Source organism: Equus quagga, chromosome 3, assembly GCF_021613505.1.
Source record: "Equus quagga isolate Etosha38 chromosome 3, UCLA_HA_Equagga_1.0, whole genome shotgun sequence".
Classification (NCBI taxonomy): domain Eukaryota; kingdom Metazoa; phylum Chordata; class Mammalia; order Perissodactyla; family Equidae; genus Equus; species Equus quagga.
Genome location: NC_060269.1, coordinates 152,886,349 through 152,905,403, shown reverse-complemented (window position 1 = coordinate 152,905,403; position 19,055 = coordinate 152,886,349). Strand labels below are relative to the sequence as shown.

The 19,055-nt window shown below is 64.8% G+C and overlaps 2 protein-coding genes across 8 annotated transcripts in view; both read left to right on the top strand.

Moving 5' to 3' along the window:
• RGS12 (regulator of G protein signaling 12) overlaps nucleotides 1-5,638 on the top strand; it is a 132,100-nt gene extending 126,462 nt beyond the window's left edge. For all 4 annotated transcript variants that reach the window (XM_046656474.1, XM_046656477.1, XM_046656476.1 and 1 more), the window contains one exon: nucleotides 5,171-5,638. In XM_046656474.1, the coding sequence (XP_046512430.1) occupies nucleotides 5,171-5,397 (227 nt within the window). In that variant the 3' untranslated portion in view covers nucleotides 5,398-5,638. The remainder of the gene's footprint in view (nucleotides 1-5,170) is intronic.
• A 2,152-nt stretch (nucleotides 5,639-7,790) lies between these two features.
• Nucleotides 7,791-16,721, top strand: HGFAC (HGF activator). Of its 4 annotated transcripts, none has more exons than XM_046656815.1 (14): nucleotides 7,793-7,958; nucleotides 8,521-8,701; nucleotides 8,856-8,952; nucleotides 9,229-9,308; nucleotides 10,023-10,145; nucleotides 10,286-10,417; nucleotides 10,602-10,712; nucleotides 10,797-10,971; nucleotides 11,294-11,409; nucleotides 12,043-12,298; nucleotides 14,433-14,572; nucleotides 14,972-15,112; nucleotides 15,210-15,358; nucleotides 16,476-16,721. In XM_046656815.1, exons 1-14 carry the CDS (start codon nucleotides 7,845-7,847, stop codon nucleotides 16,656-16,658), a joined length of 1,998 nt encoding a protein of 665 aa, XP_046512771.1. In that variant the 5' UTR covers nucleotides 7,793-7,844; the 3' UTR covers nucleotides 16,659-16,721. The 4 variants fall into 4 exon arrangements, with proteins under 4 accessions (XP_046512773.1, XP_046512771.1, XP_046512772.1 ...); XM_046656816.1 differs by having other exon boundaries at nucleotides 7,794-7,958; nucleotides 11,294-11,379; XM_046656818.1 differs by having other exon boundaries at nucleotides 7,953-8,087.
• The last annotated feature ends 2,334 nt before the right edge of the window (nucleotides 16,722-19,055 follow it).

Sequence of the window (19,055 nt, the reverse complement as noted above, 5' to 3'; positions counted from 1 at the left end):
GGGTTGCTGTGGCCTAGTAATAAGGTTCCCATGGGAATGGAGCTGGACCGTTAACTAGAGGCCACGTACCCACTCAAGGGGCGATGCCCTTCACCTTGGTAGCGAAGGTAGCTGGACCACATGCCCTTGGTGTGGCCGTTGAGTCCCAGGAGCCCATTTGTGCCTGGCTGCTCAGTGGTCAGCCACCTTCCCTCCTTCTCCACCCCTAACCTGGACCCCTGGCCACAGTCTCTGTGTGTCACACCTGCCCAGTCCCAGGTGAGGTGGAAGCCCTGGGCTGGGGACACTGTGGGGGAACTCTGCCTTACTCCAGTTATGTTCAAGACAACAGCCATGGGGAGGCCTCCTCTGCTACTACAGTCCAACAACCTGTCCCCAGGGGTGTCAGAGCCTCCCGGGACAGATATGCAAGTCTCCCCAGCCCAGGGCTTGGCCTCTTGTTCCAATATCTGTTCAAGTCTGCACTTGCCCATTCAGACATTCTGTCTCCCCAGCAGAGGTTTGGGGGTGATCGAGGGCCGCCTTGCCCCCATGCACACTTGCCTTCCAGGGGCAGACGGCTCAGCCCTCACCAGCACAAACCATCATGTGGATGGGGCAGCTGCCTGGCTTTCTTGGGACATGTCACTACTAGGGGCCCTGCCACCAATCTCAGGCCTGTAAGTCGCCAGGAGGGCAACTCTCCACTTGGGGCCTCTCCAGAACCCCTCTTTCCAGCAGAGCATGTTCTGCTGCTCTGGCCTTGCCCTGGCCAGAAGGACCTGAGTGGACCTTCTCCTGTAGATGCCTGGGGGCTCCTGCACTGGCCTGGCCCACTCTGCCGGTCTCCATGGACTTCCAGGGCTGACCAAGCTAGCCCAGCATCTCCCCAGACCCCTGGGATGGTTGTGACAACTCCATCCTCCTGGCTGCTCTGGCCAATAGCCCTGGTCTCCCGCTGTGCATCCACCCTCCTCGCCCCATCTTCTCTGTGTGTCCTCCTCACTGTGCCCTGCAGTGGGTCTGTTCCATCTGATCTCTGGGTCTCTTAGAGTGGAAGCCACGGGCCACCAGTGGCACATAGCGTGACCTACCCCCACCCCCACTTTCCCCTCCAGCACAGCACGGGGTCCTGGGCCTTGGCCGCTGCTCCCTCTGGGACCGGTACCGCAGGAGCTCCTGCCTGCATCCTCTCCCTGGGGCCTGCATGCCTGCACCAGGTGTGGCCCCACCACTACCCATCCCTGTTCTCCCCACAGATGCTCCCTCCCTTGCCACGGCTGCTGGGGCTGTAGACTGGTGCCCTGCAGCTGCGTACTGCAGAGTTGTTGATGAGACGATTCAGAGCATGGGGGGCAGAAATTGCAGCAAAATGTCCAGAGGATGGGGAGGGTCCCTCTGGGGGCAGGGAGGGCCCTGGGACAGGCAGCTGGGGTCAGGTCCTGAGAGAGAACCTGGAGGTGGCTGAGGGTGCAACCCTGTCCCCTGCTGACCTCGAGAGGAGGGTCCTGACTCGCCGCCACCTTCTCCCAACGTGGAGGCTTAAAGGACCACAGGAGACTTGGCAGCCAGCGCAGAGAACGCTAGTGGACAAATGAAAGGGTAGCCTGAGGGACGAACAACAGACAGCCGGTGAGGGGCTGACCGTGGGTGAAGGGAAGGTCTCCAGGCTCTCGGGACAGGCGCTCCAGTTCCGGTCCACGGTGGGGGCTCCAGCACAGTCCCCCCAGGGAGGGCCTGACTGCAGGGTCGCAACTGCAGACCTTGGTCAGTGAAGGGATGGGGTCTGTGTGCCCCTGGGAGAGGAGGGGTCAGAGGGCAGCCTGAGGGGCGGGAGACAAGTCTGTGGGTGTTTGAGGGACCTGAGGCAGAGGATCCAGATGAGGCTGCGCAGGGAGCGAACCTTTTGCAGAGCAGAGTCAGCCTCCCCTTGGAAGTGGCAGCCCCTGGAGCCCTGTGGGGCCCTCTTTGTCGCTGTCCCTGCTAGGCAAGGGCTGGGGGAGGCTCGGGAAGCTGCGTGGGCGGCCGCTCCGGCAGGCCCTGGCATGGAGGCCGTGATGCCGCCTGCTGCCTGGGGCTGGACCCCTGTCACTGAGTCACGGGCCCGAGCTGCCACTCACTCAGGAGAGCAAGTCTGGGCCAGTCAGGCAGGAAGGGCCTGGACCTCGGCCACCCTGCCTGTGATGTGCTTGTCCTTGGCCCGTGGACAAAATGCCCCATCCCCAGAAACAGGCGTTCCTCCCAATTCTGAGCCCACCAAGCTGCCTGGGGGTCAGAGGGGACTGTGGCCGAGGCCCATATCTTCAGGCCTCCATCTTCCTGGGGTGCAAATGGGGCTGGACGGGCGAGGGCTGAGCCCCTGAACCCCTGTGGGGTTACAGGTCCTTTACCCTCTAGACACGTGCCCCAAGTGGGGACAAACAATTGAGGGGGCAAACGCCTGCCTCTCTCAACGATCCCAAATCCAAGGTGAAGACCCGCCCCACGCTATCACCTCCCGGCCCTGCAGCCTGGCACTTGGGGCCATGGGGACCCAGTGACAGGCAAAGGATAGGGTTGATCCCAGCAGCCATAGTGGAACATTTGTTGAATGACTAAAGGTCTGTCTTGGAGAAGCTTCCAGTCACGGCTGCTCCATGTGGACCCCTGGACCTCAGGGGAACTAGCTTTTCCTGAGACCCTCTCCCATTGCCCGACCTACCTCAGTAGGATACACACAGCCTGGCCCGAGCAGCCCCGTGTGAGGCGGGGGATGACACGTGCAGCCGGGTGCCCTGACGCTGATGCGTTATGCAGGCTGGGGTGAAGGGCTCCTCGTCCGCCGCCTCCACCTGTGATTAGAGAGGACGCCGCACTCTGCCTGCAGGCCAGGACTTTCCCAGGAGGCTGTGTAGAGGCACTTCCAGAGGCATGGGTGCCATGGGGTCAGGGGACCCTGGAGGCCATGGAGCAGCTAGGGTAGCACAGGCTGCTGACCCCCATGGCCGTCCCCACTCTCGCTTATAGGCCTCGTACCCATGGGGGCAGATGAGTCTTCACCTCTACCAGCAAGGCCGGGGAAACTGAGGCCCAAGGAGGGGAGTCAGGGCAGCAGGACCCTGTGTCCCTGGGGGCTGGACTCCTCTTCCAGCCTGTCTGACATGGGCCCGCCATAGGCACCTGAGGGTCCCTGGCACCAGGCTCACTGAGGCCACCCCTGCAAGATAGGCCAGGGCTCCTGCCCAGCCCCAGCCAGCCCCGGCCCTGAAGTCCCGCCTGGGCCCCGTGCTGCCTGGCCCCCATCTGGGGGTGAGCCTGGGGGCTCAGGGGATGAAGATGAGGCCGAACACTGGCCAAGCACCCACTGTGCTACCCTCTCTGGTCCCTGGGGACTGCACCCAGGAAGACATGTCTCTGTCCTCCAGTGGCCCCTCCAGGTACCAGCCAGATGTGACAGCCCTGGGGCGGGCGGGCCTCCCTGGAGGAGAGCGTTGGCAGGGAGGTAGGGCTGCCCACCCCAGGGTCTAGAAGTTTCCAAGGCAGTTTCAGGCAGCCTTGGAACTCCTAGGGGTGAGGTGGGGGCTTGGAGCCAGAGGCCTGCTGACCACTGAGCAGCCTGGAAGAGGGCGGACGGGGGGGGCTGATACGGAGGAAGAGGCACACGGCCTGAGGTGTTGGGGATAGGGTGGGAAAGCATAGCGTGGCCCCCAGAACCGGAGCAGGGGCTGGAAAGGGCGGACTTTGTAAGGGGGAAAAGTTGGGCCTGAGGCCACAGGCAGGTGGATAAGCAGGCAGCCAGGTTGGGAGGGCGCTGGCGGGGAGCCAGAAGCTGGGCTCAGGCCCCTGCCCTGCCCTGGCCTGTGGACTGCAGCCCTTGGAGAAGCCCAGCACTGAGGTCTGTGGGTGGAAGCCTGGAGTTCCTGGTTGGGGGCTTTGCCCTTAGGGTCCAGCCCGTCTGGAACAACCCCACCCAGTGCTTGGTCCTTCCCCCCAGTCCAGGCAGGGGTGCCTCCCTGCTAGGACTCCCTGGTATGGCCGAGGGCCTCGCCTCACTTCCCACCTCCCCAAAGGCCCCTTGGCCTGTGGACAAGCCCTGCAGACAGCCCTCCAGGAGGGATTAGGGGGTCCATACTAGCCCGGGGGGAGGGTTGAGTGGGCAGGGTGAGATGACCCTGGGAGCCTCACTGTGGCCCTCTGTTCCTGAGCTGCAGCGGGCGTGGGAGTGACACGGGGTGTCTGAGGGGCAGGGTGGGGTGGGGGCAAGAGTTTCCCCTCATGCTCTTTGCTGGCTGCACCCTGCTCCAGGAGGCTGACTGAATCCCATGAGCATCCTCCGGGAGCCCTGGTGGGGCCCTGGACCCTGCCCCCTCTCCTCTCCCTTTGCCCATTTCTTCTGCCACCCCAGCCCCCCCTGACAAGCACTGAGTCCTCGTTCCTGCAACGCAAACCCACAGACCAGTCACACCCACCTTCCCCACTTACAGCCCTGGTGAGGGGACAGCTCAGCATCGTCAGGGCTTGGGGAGGGGCATCTAACGCCACCAGGAAGAACGAGGAGAAGGTGGCACGGGCAAGGCTGGGGGCTGAGGCCAATGGGGAGCTGCAGGGGACTCAGGTGCTGAACAGCTCTTGAGCTCTTCCTAAGGAGGGGGCCCTGGCTCAGGGGGACAGCCCCGAGCCAGTGAGACGCCCCGGCTGGCCTGGCACAGACTTGAGGAATGCAGGGTGCAGGGGGCCCTGGGTGTCCCTGTGGCAGGTAAAGGCCTCCCCCGGCTCCCACCACCCAGAACTTGGGCCCTGCACACCCAGACCTCATCCCCCAGCACCGGCCCCTGCCTCTGCTCTCCCCACCACCTGCCTGCACCAGCCTGTCGATTCAGGGTCCTGGCTCTCTTGGCTGAGGGACTCTCCCCATAATGCGTGGCTTGTCTGCCAGGGCCCCTCCACGCTGCTGGGTGTGCAGTGGGCCTGCGAGGGGCTGGTGGGCCCATGAGGTTGGCACTCTGCAGACCTTCCCGGCACTCCTGCCCCAGGCCAGGGGGCCCAAGGTTGGTCACCCGTCTCTGGGATGCATTTGGTGTTTCGGGAAACCCTCCCCAGGCCAATGTCTACAAGGAGGGTGGGGAGGGGTCTCCTGTCCTGGGTGCCTGCAGGGCTCCAGAGCCCAGAGCAGGACAGACAGGTGACAGCCTCTTTCTTCTCCCTGTGACAGGAGGCGGGGCCCGAGGCAGCCAAGGCCTCCCGGTCAGCACAATCATCGATGTGGACCGCGTCGCTGGCTTGGCACCCGGGCTGGGCGGCAGCGTCTCAGGAGTGCGGACAGGCCCCCGGAGGTCACGGGCCAGTGGGCCCCCAACATCAGACCTCCCTGGCCTGAGCTCCATCCCAGACCGGCCGGCCAAGCCCAAAGCCAGCCCGCACCACGCGACCTTCGTCTGAGGCTGCCCGCAGCCCTGCCCCCGCCGGCCGTCCCTCCTGAGCCTGCGTCTGAACTGTGCCGCCTGGATACACGTGTGGAGGCCCGTGATCTCGAGGGGCAGCCTGAGCCCATCTTGAGGGCCTTGGAGCCAAACCAGGACAGGGCCGAGGGACCTGGCCTTGCCACGGCTGGCTCATAGGGCTCCTCAGACCCTGCACCCCAGATGCCCCTCAGCATCCAGCATTCCCCCAATAAAGTGACCTTGAGGACCCCGCGAGTGTCAGCCTCCTGCTGGGGGCTGGAGTCCCAGGCTCTGCCCTCAGGGAGCCCTGTTCCCGTGGGCTCTGTAATCGCATCGGGGCGGGGGGGCGGGGGGGCTGGGGAGAGGAGGGGTCTGTGTGGTGAGGTCACAGGTGGGCAGGACCAAGGCTGAGCCCCGCAGGGAGCGAGGAAGCGAGCTGCTTCATGCAGCCCCCAAAGGTCAACCCACGGTCTCCTCTCCAAGTGGCCGCTGCTGGGGGCAGGGCTCGGCCTGGGGGACCTGGGGAACTCAGCAGGTCACTGTGGTCTGCAGCTCTGAGCCAGGTCTCCTGCCCAGGCTCTGGGTCTGTGCTCTACGAATCCCATGGGCAAAGTGGGGACCCTTCAAGCCGCTATGCTCTGTCTCCCTGCCTTGGCCTCATTTAGAGGGGGGGTTTGGCAGGGCCTGTCTGTGAAAGGATCATCTGAGTGGAAACCTGGCTGCTGAGAAGGCCTGGGAAAGAGTGTCAGGCCATGCAAAGGCCCTGAGGCTGGAGTAAGTTTGATTACAGAATGGCTTGAGCTGAGTCAGGAGGGGACCGGGCGGCAGGCTGGGCCAGTGGACAGGGCCACCATGTGGTGGTGGGCTGAAGCAGATAGAGATGGTGCCATTGGCCAGGTTGCCTCGGTGGAATCCCAACCTTGAGCAGCAGAGCACTGAGGGCCCCCCCACACCTCTCCCTCCTCAGAGTTGGCGGGGGAAGGGTGTCTTGTCATGGCAGGTTTGTCAGAGAGGGCCCTAGGCCTGAGGGTGCACAGCAAGGATGCTGGGGTGGTTCTGGATGCTTCCAGGGAGTGAACCCCCATGAGTGGTGCTCTGAGCAGGGGTCTAGGGGAGGCGTCAGAATGGAAGAGAGGGGCCCAGCACCCACTGTGCCCCCAGCACCCACTGTGCCCCCAGCACGCACTGTGTGCCAAGCTGAGTATCCACTCAGTTTCCACTCTCCCTTCCTCTGCACAGAAGGGAAAATGGGGGACCAGAGAGCATGCAGTTTGGGGCACACAGTGAGACAGCTGCAGTGCCAGGCCAATCCCCAGGCCAAAGTGAAGAGTCAGCCACCAGCCTCCCCTCAGCCCCATGCGGGCGCCGAGCTGACTGATGGGGAAGCGGCGGGGCCCCGTCCCTGCGGCGGCTTGGAAATTGCAGAAGAGGTTCTGCGGTAGCTGTGCTGCGCCCCCAGTCACGCATTCCGGGGCTGGCTGAAGGGACTACTGCGGCTGCAGCCAGGGGTAGTGTCCCCATCCCAGGCCACAAATAGGAACAGCAAGCTGCACACAGATCTAAGCAGGACCCCAAGCCAGGTCTCTGTGGCCCATGATGGCCCCTGGGTGTCTGGCTAGGGCTCTGCGGGGGACCAGAGATACCCAGAGACAGCCAGGGCTTGGGATGGGGTGGGGGGCAGACCTGGACGGAGATGGGGACAGTGAGGTCATCCAGACTGTGATGGGGGAAGCCCAAGGCTGAGGGAGTCCAGGGGCGGGAAGGCTTCCTGGAGGCAGTGCCTAAGCGGGTCCAGGATAGGTGGGGGAGGGAACACTCCTGGGCACTGCCTGGAGTTAGGGCAGGCTGAGTCTGGCACTACCCACCTCCCCCCGGCTCTACTCCCACGAGGGGCCCCACCCCAGGCTTATCCCGGGAGGGGCCAGGCTGAAGTGCTGGGGGCAGTGGAGGTCCGCTCCGTCAGTGGAGGTCATTGTAACACACCGGTGGTGTGCACGCCCTCCTCTCTGTGCCTGGCCTGTTGCCATGAGGCCAGCACTGCACCCTCCAGGCCTGGGCCCTCGAAAAGTCTCAGCACTGGAAGCCGCTCTGGTTATGAATAATTCACAAATAGGCAGCAGCCAGCCCCTCGGCCAGGAGGGGACTGGAAGCTGGGGCCGGGAGTCGAGCAGGGCTTGCCGAGTCATCCTGGAAGACTTCTTGGAGGAAGCTTCTAAGCTAAGACTCACGGATGCTGGCAGGCCCAGGGCCAGCATGGCTGAGGCCAGAGGGAACAGCTGGGCCCTCTGGCCTGGGTCGGGTGAGCTGGGCAGCAGATATGGTGGACTTGTGGGCCCAGCACGGGAGGCAGCCAGGGTTAATCATTTCCAGGCGGCCTTGACCCCACCCGCCCTGGCTGCTCTGCTCCGGCCTCCTGCTGCCCCTCACGCCAGCTCAGGAGGAGCCATGGGGCGCCGGGCCTGGGTCCCCAGCCCCTGCCCTCTGCCCGGGCTCTCCCTGCTCCTGCTGCTGCTGCTGCTGCCGCTGGCGCCTCATGGGGCCCGGCCCCGGGCCGGCAGGGTGAGCGCTGACCCCATCACACAGTGCCATGGGCTCCTGTGCCCACTCTGGCTCCTGAGGCCGAGGCCAGGCAGGGCTGTGGAGCGGGCGTGAGGCCCGACGTGGTGAAAGCTGGCCTTCGTGGCTGAGGTGGGCTTTGCTAGGCTGGCCCGTGGACCGGGGCCTAGGGCCTGGGCTCCAACTTGCTGGGCCCCCACCCTCTCTCTGGGCCCTGTTGGGTCCGAGTGTCTGGTGGGAGGTGGGGGATCTAAGGGCCTCAAGCTGCTCCCCTCCATGCCCTACCGCAGACCCCCAGGACGCGGGCCTGGAGGGCGGGGGGGACCTGGCCTGGGCAGACCCCGAGCCAGTCTGTCTTACCCCTTGGGCTCGGCAGGAGGGGGAGGCGACAGGCCCAGCTGAGGCCTCAGATGTTTCGTGTCCCCCTGGTCCCTGCTCCAAGACTTGATGGCCCCAATGCGGAAACTGAGGCCCAGGGTTGCAACCAGCTCACCTGGTGGGTGCTAACTGGGAGGGGGGCCTGTCCCACAACGATGCTGGTCACACCCCTCTTGGCTCCTCCTAGAACCATACGGAACCCCCAAAACCTAACGCCACAGTGACTCCTGGGACTCCCGTGATCCCCGTGACCTCCGTGACACCGGCGACCCCAGCCACGAGAGCTTCAGAGGCAGAGGGATCCGGTGGTGAGGGACTCGCCCCTCCGCCCAGGGCGGCCCCCTCCAGCAGCAGCCCTGGGGGCCCAGGTGGGTCAGGAGGGCTTTCTGGAGGAGGTGGCCGGCTGCACCTGGGCGGGTGGGTCGGGAGGAACACAGGCGGCTGCTGGGGAGCGGGGTGTGCGATGGGGCGTCAGGAGGTGTCCAGCAAGGGAGCCCCTTGACCCCTGCCCCTCCCCCGCAGTGCTCACCGAGGACGGGCAGCCCTGCAGCTTCCCCTTCCGCTATGGCGGCCGCATGCTCCACTCCTGCACTTCGGAGGGAAGCGCCCACAGGAAATGGTGGGTCCCGGGCTGCAGCAAGGCCTGCAAGCACAGACCACCAGCCTCCCCTCCTCCCAGTCCCCCCAGCCTCCCACTACCCCCGGAGACCTTCCCATCCTCTGCCCTCCCTACTCCACAATGAGCCTGGCACACAGCAAGTGTCACGAATGAATGAGTGAGCGAGTGAATGGGAGAGAGCTCCCAGAGTGGTCAGAGGGGCACCCTGCATGGGTCAGGGCTGGGATGGGCAAGTCTGGTCTGGGACTCCCAAGTCACTGTGTACATTGCCCCCAGGTGTGCCACGACTCACAACTATGACCGGGACAGGGCCTGGGGCTACTGTATGCAGGTCCCTGCGCCCCAGGAGGGCCCAGGTGGGTGCCTGGGGATCTGGGACGCCAAATCCGGCTAGAGGGGGCTGGGGCTGGGGCTGGAGGGTGAGCTAGGGAGGCGCCAGGGTCAGTGTGCTGATGGGGGTGGGGATGAAGGGGACAGAGCTGCGTCGAGTGCAGGAGGGGGCTCCAGGATTGATCCCACTGCAGGCCTGGTGGGCCAGGCAGAGGCAGAGAAGCAACCAGGCCAGGGGATCACAGGAGTGTAGAGCGGGGAGCCTCTCCCACACAGGACCCCGCCCTTGCCAGGAGCCGCTGCCTTGGTCATTGCTGGGGCCAAGGCGCCCCCTGGTGGTCAGGCCAGACCCTGCAGCCACACAGGCAGAGCCCCAGACAGGGGTGAGGACCTGTGGCATCTGCAGGGTGCTGTGCCAGCAGCCTGCTTAGTAGGGTCTGGGGGCACAAGGGAGGGGACTCTGCTGCCTGACAGGGGTGGGTGGGGGTGGGCTTCCAGGCTGCCGAGTGCAGAGCCAGAGGCCCCCCGCCAGGGTCTAAGCGCTGGGCAGGGGGTCTGGGGAGGGCGGGGAGGCCTGTGCCTCCCAGGGCACCTGCATTTCAAGGAACCCAGGGGGCCACTTTAAGGCGGCAGGCCTGATGGAGGCACTGGGGTCCCTTGGCAAGCAGGGAGGGTCACAGGTAGGGGAGATGCGGCCTGGCTGGGCCCTCAGACACCCCCACCCCTCCTGTGTGTCCCAGCTGGCCCAGATCCCTGTGCCTCCGGGCCCTGCCTCAACGGGGGCTTGTGCTCCAACACGCAGGCCCCCGAGTCCTACCACTGCGCCTGCCCCGTGGCCTTCACGGGCAAGGACTGTGGCACGGGTGAGCGGGTCCATGGGGCCGCGGGGCCAGGCCAGGTCCTGGGAGGATGGGGTGGGAGGGTGCCTGCTGAGGGCGGGAGGGTCCCCCCAGGGGAGGGCGGTGGCGCGCAGGGAGCAGGGCACTCACTGTGTGACCCGCAGAGAAATGCTTCGATGAGACACGCTACGAGCACCTGGAGGAGGGTGACCGCTGGGCCCGCGTGCACCAGGGCAGGGTGGAGTGGTGCCAGTGCGCGGGGGGCCACGTCCAGTGCGAGGGCACCCGCCACACAGGTACCTATGGCCAGGGAAGGCGTTCCAGAGCCTTCCTGACCCGTGTCCCCATCCCACCCAAGGGGAAGGAACTTACCCAGGGTTACCCAGCACCGAGCTCCAGGGCTCCGACCGGGCCCTGACCCCACCCCCATGCGGCCGGCACCTCAAGGCGCGAGGCCTAGCTTCTGAGTCCTCCCCCTAGCTTGCCTGAGCAACCCTTGCCTGAACGGTGGCACCTGCCACCTGATTGTGGCCACTGGGACCTCCGTGTGCGCCTGCCCCCTGGACCACGCTGGGCGGCTCTGCAACATCGGTGAGTTGTTTGGCCCCCTGGGGGCTGGGGGTCAGCGTGGATGCAGCCCGGGGCCAGGCTCACTGCACACCATGCTGCCCACAGTGCCCACCCAGCGCTGCTTTAAGGGGGATGGCACCGAGTACCGAGGCGTGTCCAGCACGGCGGCCTCGGGCCTCAGCTGCCTGGCCTGGAACTCCGACCTGCTCTACCAGGAGCTGCATGTGGACTCGGTGGGCGCCGCGGCCCTGCTCGGCCTGGGCCCCCATGCCTACTGCCGGTCAGCACTGGCCTGGCCCACCCCAGGCCACCGCATCCAGGGCGGGCGGGTGGGGTCTGTTGTGGGGGAACCTTCCAGGCCTGGCCTGCCCCTGGGGGCGCCTGACCCCTTGGCCTGGGTGGCGGCCCCAGCAAACGGGAGCCTGCGGCCGGGATCAGGCCCACGGGGCCTAAGGCCACTGTGTCCATTTGTAGAATGAGCAAAATACTGTTGGGGAAGTCCCAAGCCCCACCCTGCTAGGTGTCCCCATTTCTCTCTCCCGCTTGCCCTCTCTGAGGGGCCGTGTGGCTCCCCACCCCACCCGCCTCTCCGTGCTCTCCAGGAACCCGGACAAGGACGAGAGGCCCTGGTGCTATGTGGTAAAGGACAGCGCGCTCTCCTGGGAGTACTGCCGCCTGGCTGCCTGCGGTGCGCGCATCTTGCTCCCCTCCCACCGAGGTCACAGCAGTTTGTCCTGTGGTCCTCCCCACCCCACCCCCATGCCTGGCCTTCTCTCTCTGGATGACCACTACTCCATCTTAGAAATGGGGAAACTGAGGCTCACTGGAGTAGAGCTGGTCCAAGGCCCTGCAGTAGGCTGGCACCAGGGGTCAGAGCAGGCAAGCCGGTCACCAGGTCTTCTGGGTGGCTCCTGCCTAGCCTGAACCCGTGCCGGGACAGCTCCCAAAAACATGGGTGGGAAGCCAAGCAGGCACCCCTGGAAACAGACCCTGGGGGTGGGCAGCTCCAGGAGGCCAGCCGGCTCTCTGGCCATCCTAGGCTGGCTCTGGGGTCCAGGCTGCTGGAAGGGACGTGAACGCCTGCCAGGTGCACTAGGCCACTCTGGTCCCCACAAGGCCTTGTGACCGGATACTGTTCTCCCCATCCTACAGATGAGGAGACTGAGGCTCAGAGAGCAATCATGTGCCCACGAGGGCTGAGCTGGACCCAAGCCCTGGACCCTCCCCCAGACGAGCTGCCCAGGGTGGAGCAGGAGGCGGGCGAACCGCCAGGGGGCCTGAGGATGGTGGACAGTGGGTCCAGCCAGCACCCTCTCTGGCCGGGGGTATGACCTATGACCTGTGCTCCCAGGATCCCTCACCAGAATGCAGGCCCCACCCCCCGAGGTCCTGCTGACCCTGCGTGAGCCCGCCCCAGCTGGACGCCAGAACTGCGGCAAGCGGCACAAGAAGAGGAGCTTCCTAAGGCCACGCATCATCGGTGGCTCGTCCTCGCTGCCTGGCTCCCACCCCTGGCTGGCCGCCATCTACATCGGGAACAACTTCTGTGCAGGGAGCCTTGTCCACACCTGCTGGGTGGCGTCTGCGGCCCACTGCTTCTCCAACAGGTGAGCAGTTCCGGCCCCAGTGTCCACAACCCCCATGCCATCCCTCAAACCATCCCTCGTCCATCCCCATCACCTCCACCCACCCAGCCATATCCCCACCACCCAGTCCACATCTTTCCACTCCATCCACCACCCATCTACCCGCCCCCATGCATTCATCCATCACCTACCCTCCATCCCCCATTCCTCACCCATCCATCCCCACCCGCCCACTCACCCATCCCGCACTCTCCCTCCCCATCCTCCATCTGCCTGTCCTCATACATTTCTTCCTAACCATCACCCACGTGTCCCCATGTGTCCCCACCTACCCATGTAACCCCCATCCTTCGGTCCCTCCGTTCTCCGTGGCCCCTCTGATCCACGTGGGACTCAGTGCTCAGCCCAGCGCTAGGCATGGAGGCTGCAGAGACCCACCCCGTCCCCAGCCCGGGTTGCTGCTCCCTTCCTTGCCTTGGGAAGCCATCCCCGTCCCTAGGTGGCCGTCCAGTCCCTGCCCCGGGAGCTCTGGGCAATCGTGCCCGGGGAGGGGCGCGGCGGGACGGGGCGCGGCGGGACGGGGCGGGGCGGGGCGGTGCTCGGAGGAGCGGGGAGCGCGCATGCGCACCAGGGCGGTGGGCGGAGCCAGTCCCCGCGCAGACCCCTCCTCCCAGTCTGCGCAAGTGGCACCAGAGGGGGCAGGGAGTTGGAGGCCCCGCCCATTCAGCGCGTCCGAACGGCGCCGGCAGGGTGGGGCTGACAGCCGAGGTGGGGCTCTAGGTGCGAGACCCACCACTGCACAGCTAGGGGGCCAGCCAGACCCTGCCTTCTCCCACCGCTGTGATAGGGTTGAGGCTCTGCCTGGGGGCCTCCCCCTGGGGGTCCGGTGGGAGGGGATGGACCTGACAGTGGCATTCCAGGCGTCAGGATCTGGGGGAGGCTGAGGGTTACCCCAGGGAATACAACGTGGGGGGCGGGGCAGTGGGCGGAAGTCCTGCCCTGTGCTGTCTGCTGTGTGCCCTGCGGCAGGCTTCCTGCTGGGCCTGTGAAATGGGACCCCTGAGGCCTCCCCAGCAAGGAATAGGATGAGGGGGTTAAGAGGCCTGGGGAGGGGAGCAGGCATCCCCTTCGGACAACCAGGGAGGGGCTGGGGAGGGGCCAAGCTGCCTAGGGGTACCCACCCACTGTGGGCTGGACCCCAGGTCTGGGCAAGCAGGGCTGTGGAGGTGGGTGAAACAAGACAGGCGTGGATGGGCATGGATGGGCATGGATGAGGGCAGGGGCACAGGAGGGGTACCTTACTTTAGTGGGGGCAAAGAGCAGAACTGGGTGCCCAGAGCCTGTGGAGAGGACGCCAGTGCCCCCTCAGCCTGGCCCCCGGCTCCACACAGCTCTTTCAGCCCCTCGCGCTCTTCGGAGGCCTGGGTGTTTCAAGCCATGAGCTCGCTGTCCACGCACCCTAAGAGGCCGCCGGAGTGAGGCCAGGAGCCCCCAGCTCTGGCCCTGGACTCGCATTGCTGGCCCTGCCTGGGGGCCAGGGCACCGAGCCCCACTGTGTGCTGGGCATCCAGCTGCCCTGGGTGTGGGAGCCCATTTTCCAGGAGGGACTGAGGCCTGGGAGGGCCGAGTGGCCGAGGTTCCGCAGTGGCCTGGAGGTGGAGTCCCACGCAGAAGGGCCGAGCCAGGGTGAGAGTGACCACCATACACAGCAGATGGGGAAAACGGAGGCCCAGGTCGGGAGCAGAGGGGCTGACCAAGGGGGCCCAGGCCCTGTGCCCAGCGGGAGTGAGGGCCTGTGTCTGGGGCACTGCACAAGTCAGACATGAGCTGGGGCCGGGCTGCAGGCAGGGCCGGGTATCCATCCAGTGGGGCCCAGTCTCAGGGCTGACCCCGCCTGGGCCTGCATGAGGCCCCTCTGGTTACTAATGGGGTTGTGTTAGAGGTGGTGCTGCCCAGGACTGTGGGTGCGGCCCTGGTGTCTCGTCTGCCCACACCCAGTCCCTGCTCAGCCTCTCCCCAGGGCTGCGGGGCCTGCTGGGCGTCGCCCTCCTGGGGCTGTCTCTTGGATGCACAGGCGCCAGGGTAGGGGGAGAGCCAACCTCAGGGGCCCGAGGGGAAGGCCAGGGTCATGCTGCCACCAGCGCCCCCTGCACAGCCCCTCCAGGGAAAGCGTCTCAGTGGTCCTGGGTCAACACTTCTTCAACCGCACGACGGATGTCACACAGACGTTTGGCATCGAGAAGTACATCCCGTATCCCCTGTACTCGGTATTCAACCCCAGTGACCACGACCTCGGTGAGGCTCGGGGCACGCTGGGGGCAGGGGGTCTGGGGATGTGTGCTCGCTGCACACCTGGGACCAGAGCCAGGAAAGAGGCAGGGGTGGGCCCCAGGCAGGCCTGGGAGTCCTCAGACAGGGGCCGGAGAGGGGGAGAGGGAGGGCAGGGAAGGAGAGACACAGGGGAAGGGAGAGTGGAGGGGGAGGGGCAGGGGCCAGGGCAGCAAGGGTGCCGGTGTGGCAGAGCGGCCTCGGCCTGGCAGGAGGAAGCCCTGGGTGGGCGCTCCGGCCCCTCCTGGGTCTCCCAGGCCACAGCGCCTCTGCCCAGGAGGGCTGCGCTGCAGTGTGACTCAGTGGCCACGCTCCGTCCATCACACTTCCTGCCCCAGGCTGACCTCTGGCCTCTCTCCCGCCCAGTGCTGATCCGGCTGAAGAAGAAGGGCGACCGCTGTGCCGTCCGCTCCCAGTTTGTCCAGCCCATCTGCCTGCCGGAGCCCGGCAGCGCCTTCCCTGCGGGACACAAGTGCCAGATTGCGGGCTGGGGCCACCAGGATGAGAGTGAGTAGAGGGTGGGAGCAGCGCGCCAGCGTCGTGCCCAGGGGAGCGGAGGCCAGCCACGGCGAACCCGCCCACCCTGAGAGCCCCGTGTCCCCAGACCTGAGCGGCTACTCCAGCTCCCTGCGGGAGGCACTGGTGCCCCTGGTCGCCGACCACAAGTGCAGCAGCCCGGAGGTGTACGGGGCCGACATCAGCCCCAACATGCTGTGTGCCGGCTACTTCGACTGCAAGTCTGATGCTTGCCAGGTGAGCCCAGACCTGCCGCCAAGCCTCGGAACCACCTGGGGAGCTCAGAGCCCAAAGGGACCCCGACCCTCAGGGCCAGCCGGGGAGCCAGGGCAGAGAGTGCACCTGCTAGCTGGGGGCCAGCCCCCAGGGTGGGTGCTCACTCCCTCTGGAGGCCCTCACAGCCGGGCAGAGAAGTCTCTCCTCCCAGTGCTGGGGAGACGGAGGCCCAGGGAGGGGCTGGCGTCACAAAGCCGGACACGGCCCAGCTGTCCAGCCAAGGGCAGGGCTGTCTGCACAACACCAAAGGCCAAACATTTTTCACCCAGAGTTCCCCCAGCTGGGCTCAATCGATCAGCCAGTCCCAATAATTGACGCCTATCGAGGGCTCCACGGGTGGGGTCTTGTTAGGCTGCACATCAACCCTGAGAGGGAGGAGCTGCTTTACTCCCATTTTATAGGCGGAGAAACTGAGACCAAAAGAAGTCCAAACACTCTTCCAAGGCCACACAACTGAGAATTGGCAAGGGAGGTGGGGGGCTTGACACCAGACCATGCGGTACAGGGAACACCCTTGGGGGAGTCAAGGGTGGCTTCATGGAGGAGGGGACATTTGCACTTGTCCTGAGAGGTGAATGGGAGTTTGCCAGGGGGCGAGGAGGGCATTTCAAGTGAGGGGAAGAGCATGTGCCAGCACACAGGGGCCCACCTCGTCCATGTGGGGTGCCAGTGGATGGGGCAGGGCCAGACTGAAGAGCGCCTTGCTGGTCGTCGAGGTGAGAGGGAGCCACGGTGGGGCTCGAGCAGGAAAGACTGGCCAGATGCTGCCGCAGCAGCCAGGAATGAGATGACCGTCCTGTCTACGGCATTCGGGGAAAGTGGACAGTTCCCTTACTTGGAAATACCTTTGCCGTCTGTCCCCCCTCTGTCAGGAGTCCCCCTTGAGAGCTCCGGGGGGTCCTGCGTCACAGGGGAGCTCTGAGACCCGTCTGGACTTTCAGTTCCTCTAAGGACATTTTCAGGGCTGGGATCAGGGAGGCCGGGGCAGGAGGGCCGGTGGGGCTATTCCGGGGTGCAGAGGAGCTGAGCCACGGGTCTCCCCAGCCGGCCCTGGCTCTGACCGGCTGCTCTGCCGCAGGGGGACTCGGGCGGGCCCCTGGCCTGCGAGAAGAACGGTGTGGCCTACCTGTACGGCATCATCAGCTGGGGCGACGGCTGCGGGCGCCTCAATAAGCCAGGTGTCTACACCCGAGTGACCAATTACGTGGACTGGATCAACGACCGGATTCGGCCCCCTAAGCGGGCTGAGAATCGCTCCTGAGACCCCCTGGGGGGCATCCTGCTTCCACTCTGTTCCCTGCCTCATGGGCAATAAAGACGTTCCCAGGAACCGGCCTGTCCTGCTGCCCGCGCAGCCCTCTCTCCCGGGCCACCAGCAGCCCACACTTGTGGGTGCCGTGGCCTCGGGGCTGGGGCACCCGGAGCCAGCACCCCAGCTGCCCTGCCTCAGTGGAGAAGGGAGCCTGCGACCCCATGGGGAGGGTCTGGCCCTGTGGCCCAGGGAGTTGCGACAGGGGGTCCAGTCCAGGCCCTCTCCAGAGCCTGCACCCCTCTCAGGCCCCCAGGCCTGCCCCTGGGCAAGTGGGGCTCAGGTCTGGGTGCCCCGGGTTGTCCCAGGGCAGGCCTTGGAAACCGAGTCCAGGCCCCAAGGGCAGGGCCCAAGCCAAGTAATGTACAGGGTATTAAAACTTAAAACCAAACCCAGCCTCCCTCACCCCACGCTGGGAATGAGGCCCTCCACCCAGAGCAGCCCAGAAGGGCAGGGGTCCTTCTCTGCACAGGCCCCACCCGCCATTCTTGCTCCTTGACGCCCAGAGCCGCCTTCTCTCCTGTCATCTCCATGGCCCGCATCCTGGACCAGGTCTTACCACCTGTCTCCAGGCGACAGGCCAAGGCTTTCTCCATATCACTGCCGCCCACACCTGTCTTGGAGCCTCCCCTAATCTCAGTGGTCTGATGCCCTCCCTCCAGCCCCTCTTCTGCCCCACCCCACCCCCTAGTCTGTGCTCTGGCCCCGCCAGCCTCCCCTCTCTTCCCGAAACTGACCAGGGGCCCTTGCTCATGCTGGTCCCACCCCCACCGAGAATGTTCTCTCAGCTTCTCCCTTCACTCGTCCTTCAGAGCTTGGGCCACACCCAGCTGCAGAGGAGGCCGGGAGGGCAGGGAGCAGGGTCGTCACGACTCCGTCAGACCATCATGAGGGGTGCACACTGTCCCACACAAAGCCAGGGTTCTGACAGCAGAGCGAAGGGACAGAGGGACTCGGGGGGCAACCAGCAGGGGTGCAAATGCTGTAGGTGGGACTCAGAGCCCTCAGCTGGCTGGAGCTTGCTGCTGAAGCCCCCACTGTGTCGATCATAGCCCAGGGCAGTAACTGGGGGACAGAGGCTGCTGCCATTGCCCGGGAGCACGGCGAGGGGAGCAGCTCCTCATGAAGGTGGGGCCTCTGACAGCCTCTTCTGAGCCTCCGAGAACTGTATCGCTTCAGTTCCACCACAGCCTCGCCCGATGTGAGTTCCCCCTGACCCTTCTGCCCTCCGAGTGTTGACTGTGGCTGCCAGAGAGGTGAGTGACATTGACAGACTGTCTAACGTCAAGCCAACCTTGCATTCCTGGAGTGAACCCTGCTGAGTCAGTGTGAGCTGGTGTCTTCTATTTACCCTCCCAATTTAACCCCTGCCTTCTCCACCTTGGGCTCTGCCCCAGGAGGCTGGTCGTGATGGACTGCACAGGTGGGGTTCTGTGCCCTTTGGGTCTTTGTGGGCCACTGGGGAGGTCACCAGCAGGAGGTCAGAGGAGGGAGGAGAGTGAGATTGGGATATTGATTTCCCTGGCTCCCTCCTTTTGGGGTTCTTTTGGGGTCACCTCAGTGTTATAGGTTGAACTGTGTCCTCCTAAAATTCCTATGTTGGAGTCTTAACCCCTAGGACCTCAGAATGTGACCTTATTTGGAGACAGGGTCTTTACAGAGCGGATCAAGTTAAGATGAGATCTCTAGGGTGGGCCCTGATCCAACATGACTGTGTCCTTGTAAGAAGGGGACATTTGGCCAGAGGCCCACAGGAAAGGAAGATGATGTGAAGTGCCACAGGGGAGGACGACCGTCTGCAAGCCCAGGACGAGGCCTGGAGCAGACGCTCCCTCACAGCCTCACAAGGAGCCAGCACTGCGCCATCTTCATCTCGGACTTCTGGCCTCCAGACTGGGAGATAGAAATTTCTGTTGTTTAAGTCTGTGGTGCTTTGCGCCCCTAGCAAACGAACACACTCAGATCCCTTAGCGGAAGGTCACTGCTCCTCCCAGGATGTGACTCTCTCCTTCAGGGTTGGACAGCCACTCCCTCAGCTCTGGAGGTGGTACCCATGCCTCCCCTCTGACTAGCCCAGGGCTGCCGAGTGGCCCCTCCACGACCACACCTTTGTAAGCAAACCCTCCTCGCATCGTCCTCACATCGTGTCAGTCTGCCGGGCCCCTAGCTGACCCCTGCTGTATTACTTAATGAGCTTTTATAGATTCACTTCTCTTATGTTTAGGATTTTATGTTTATGTTTCTGAGTGAGATTGGCCTGTAATTTTCCTTTCTTATACTCCTGGAACGACTGTCATCAGGCTCTACCATCCTGGGAGAATGGGTTCGAGAGTGTCCTTTATTTTCACT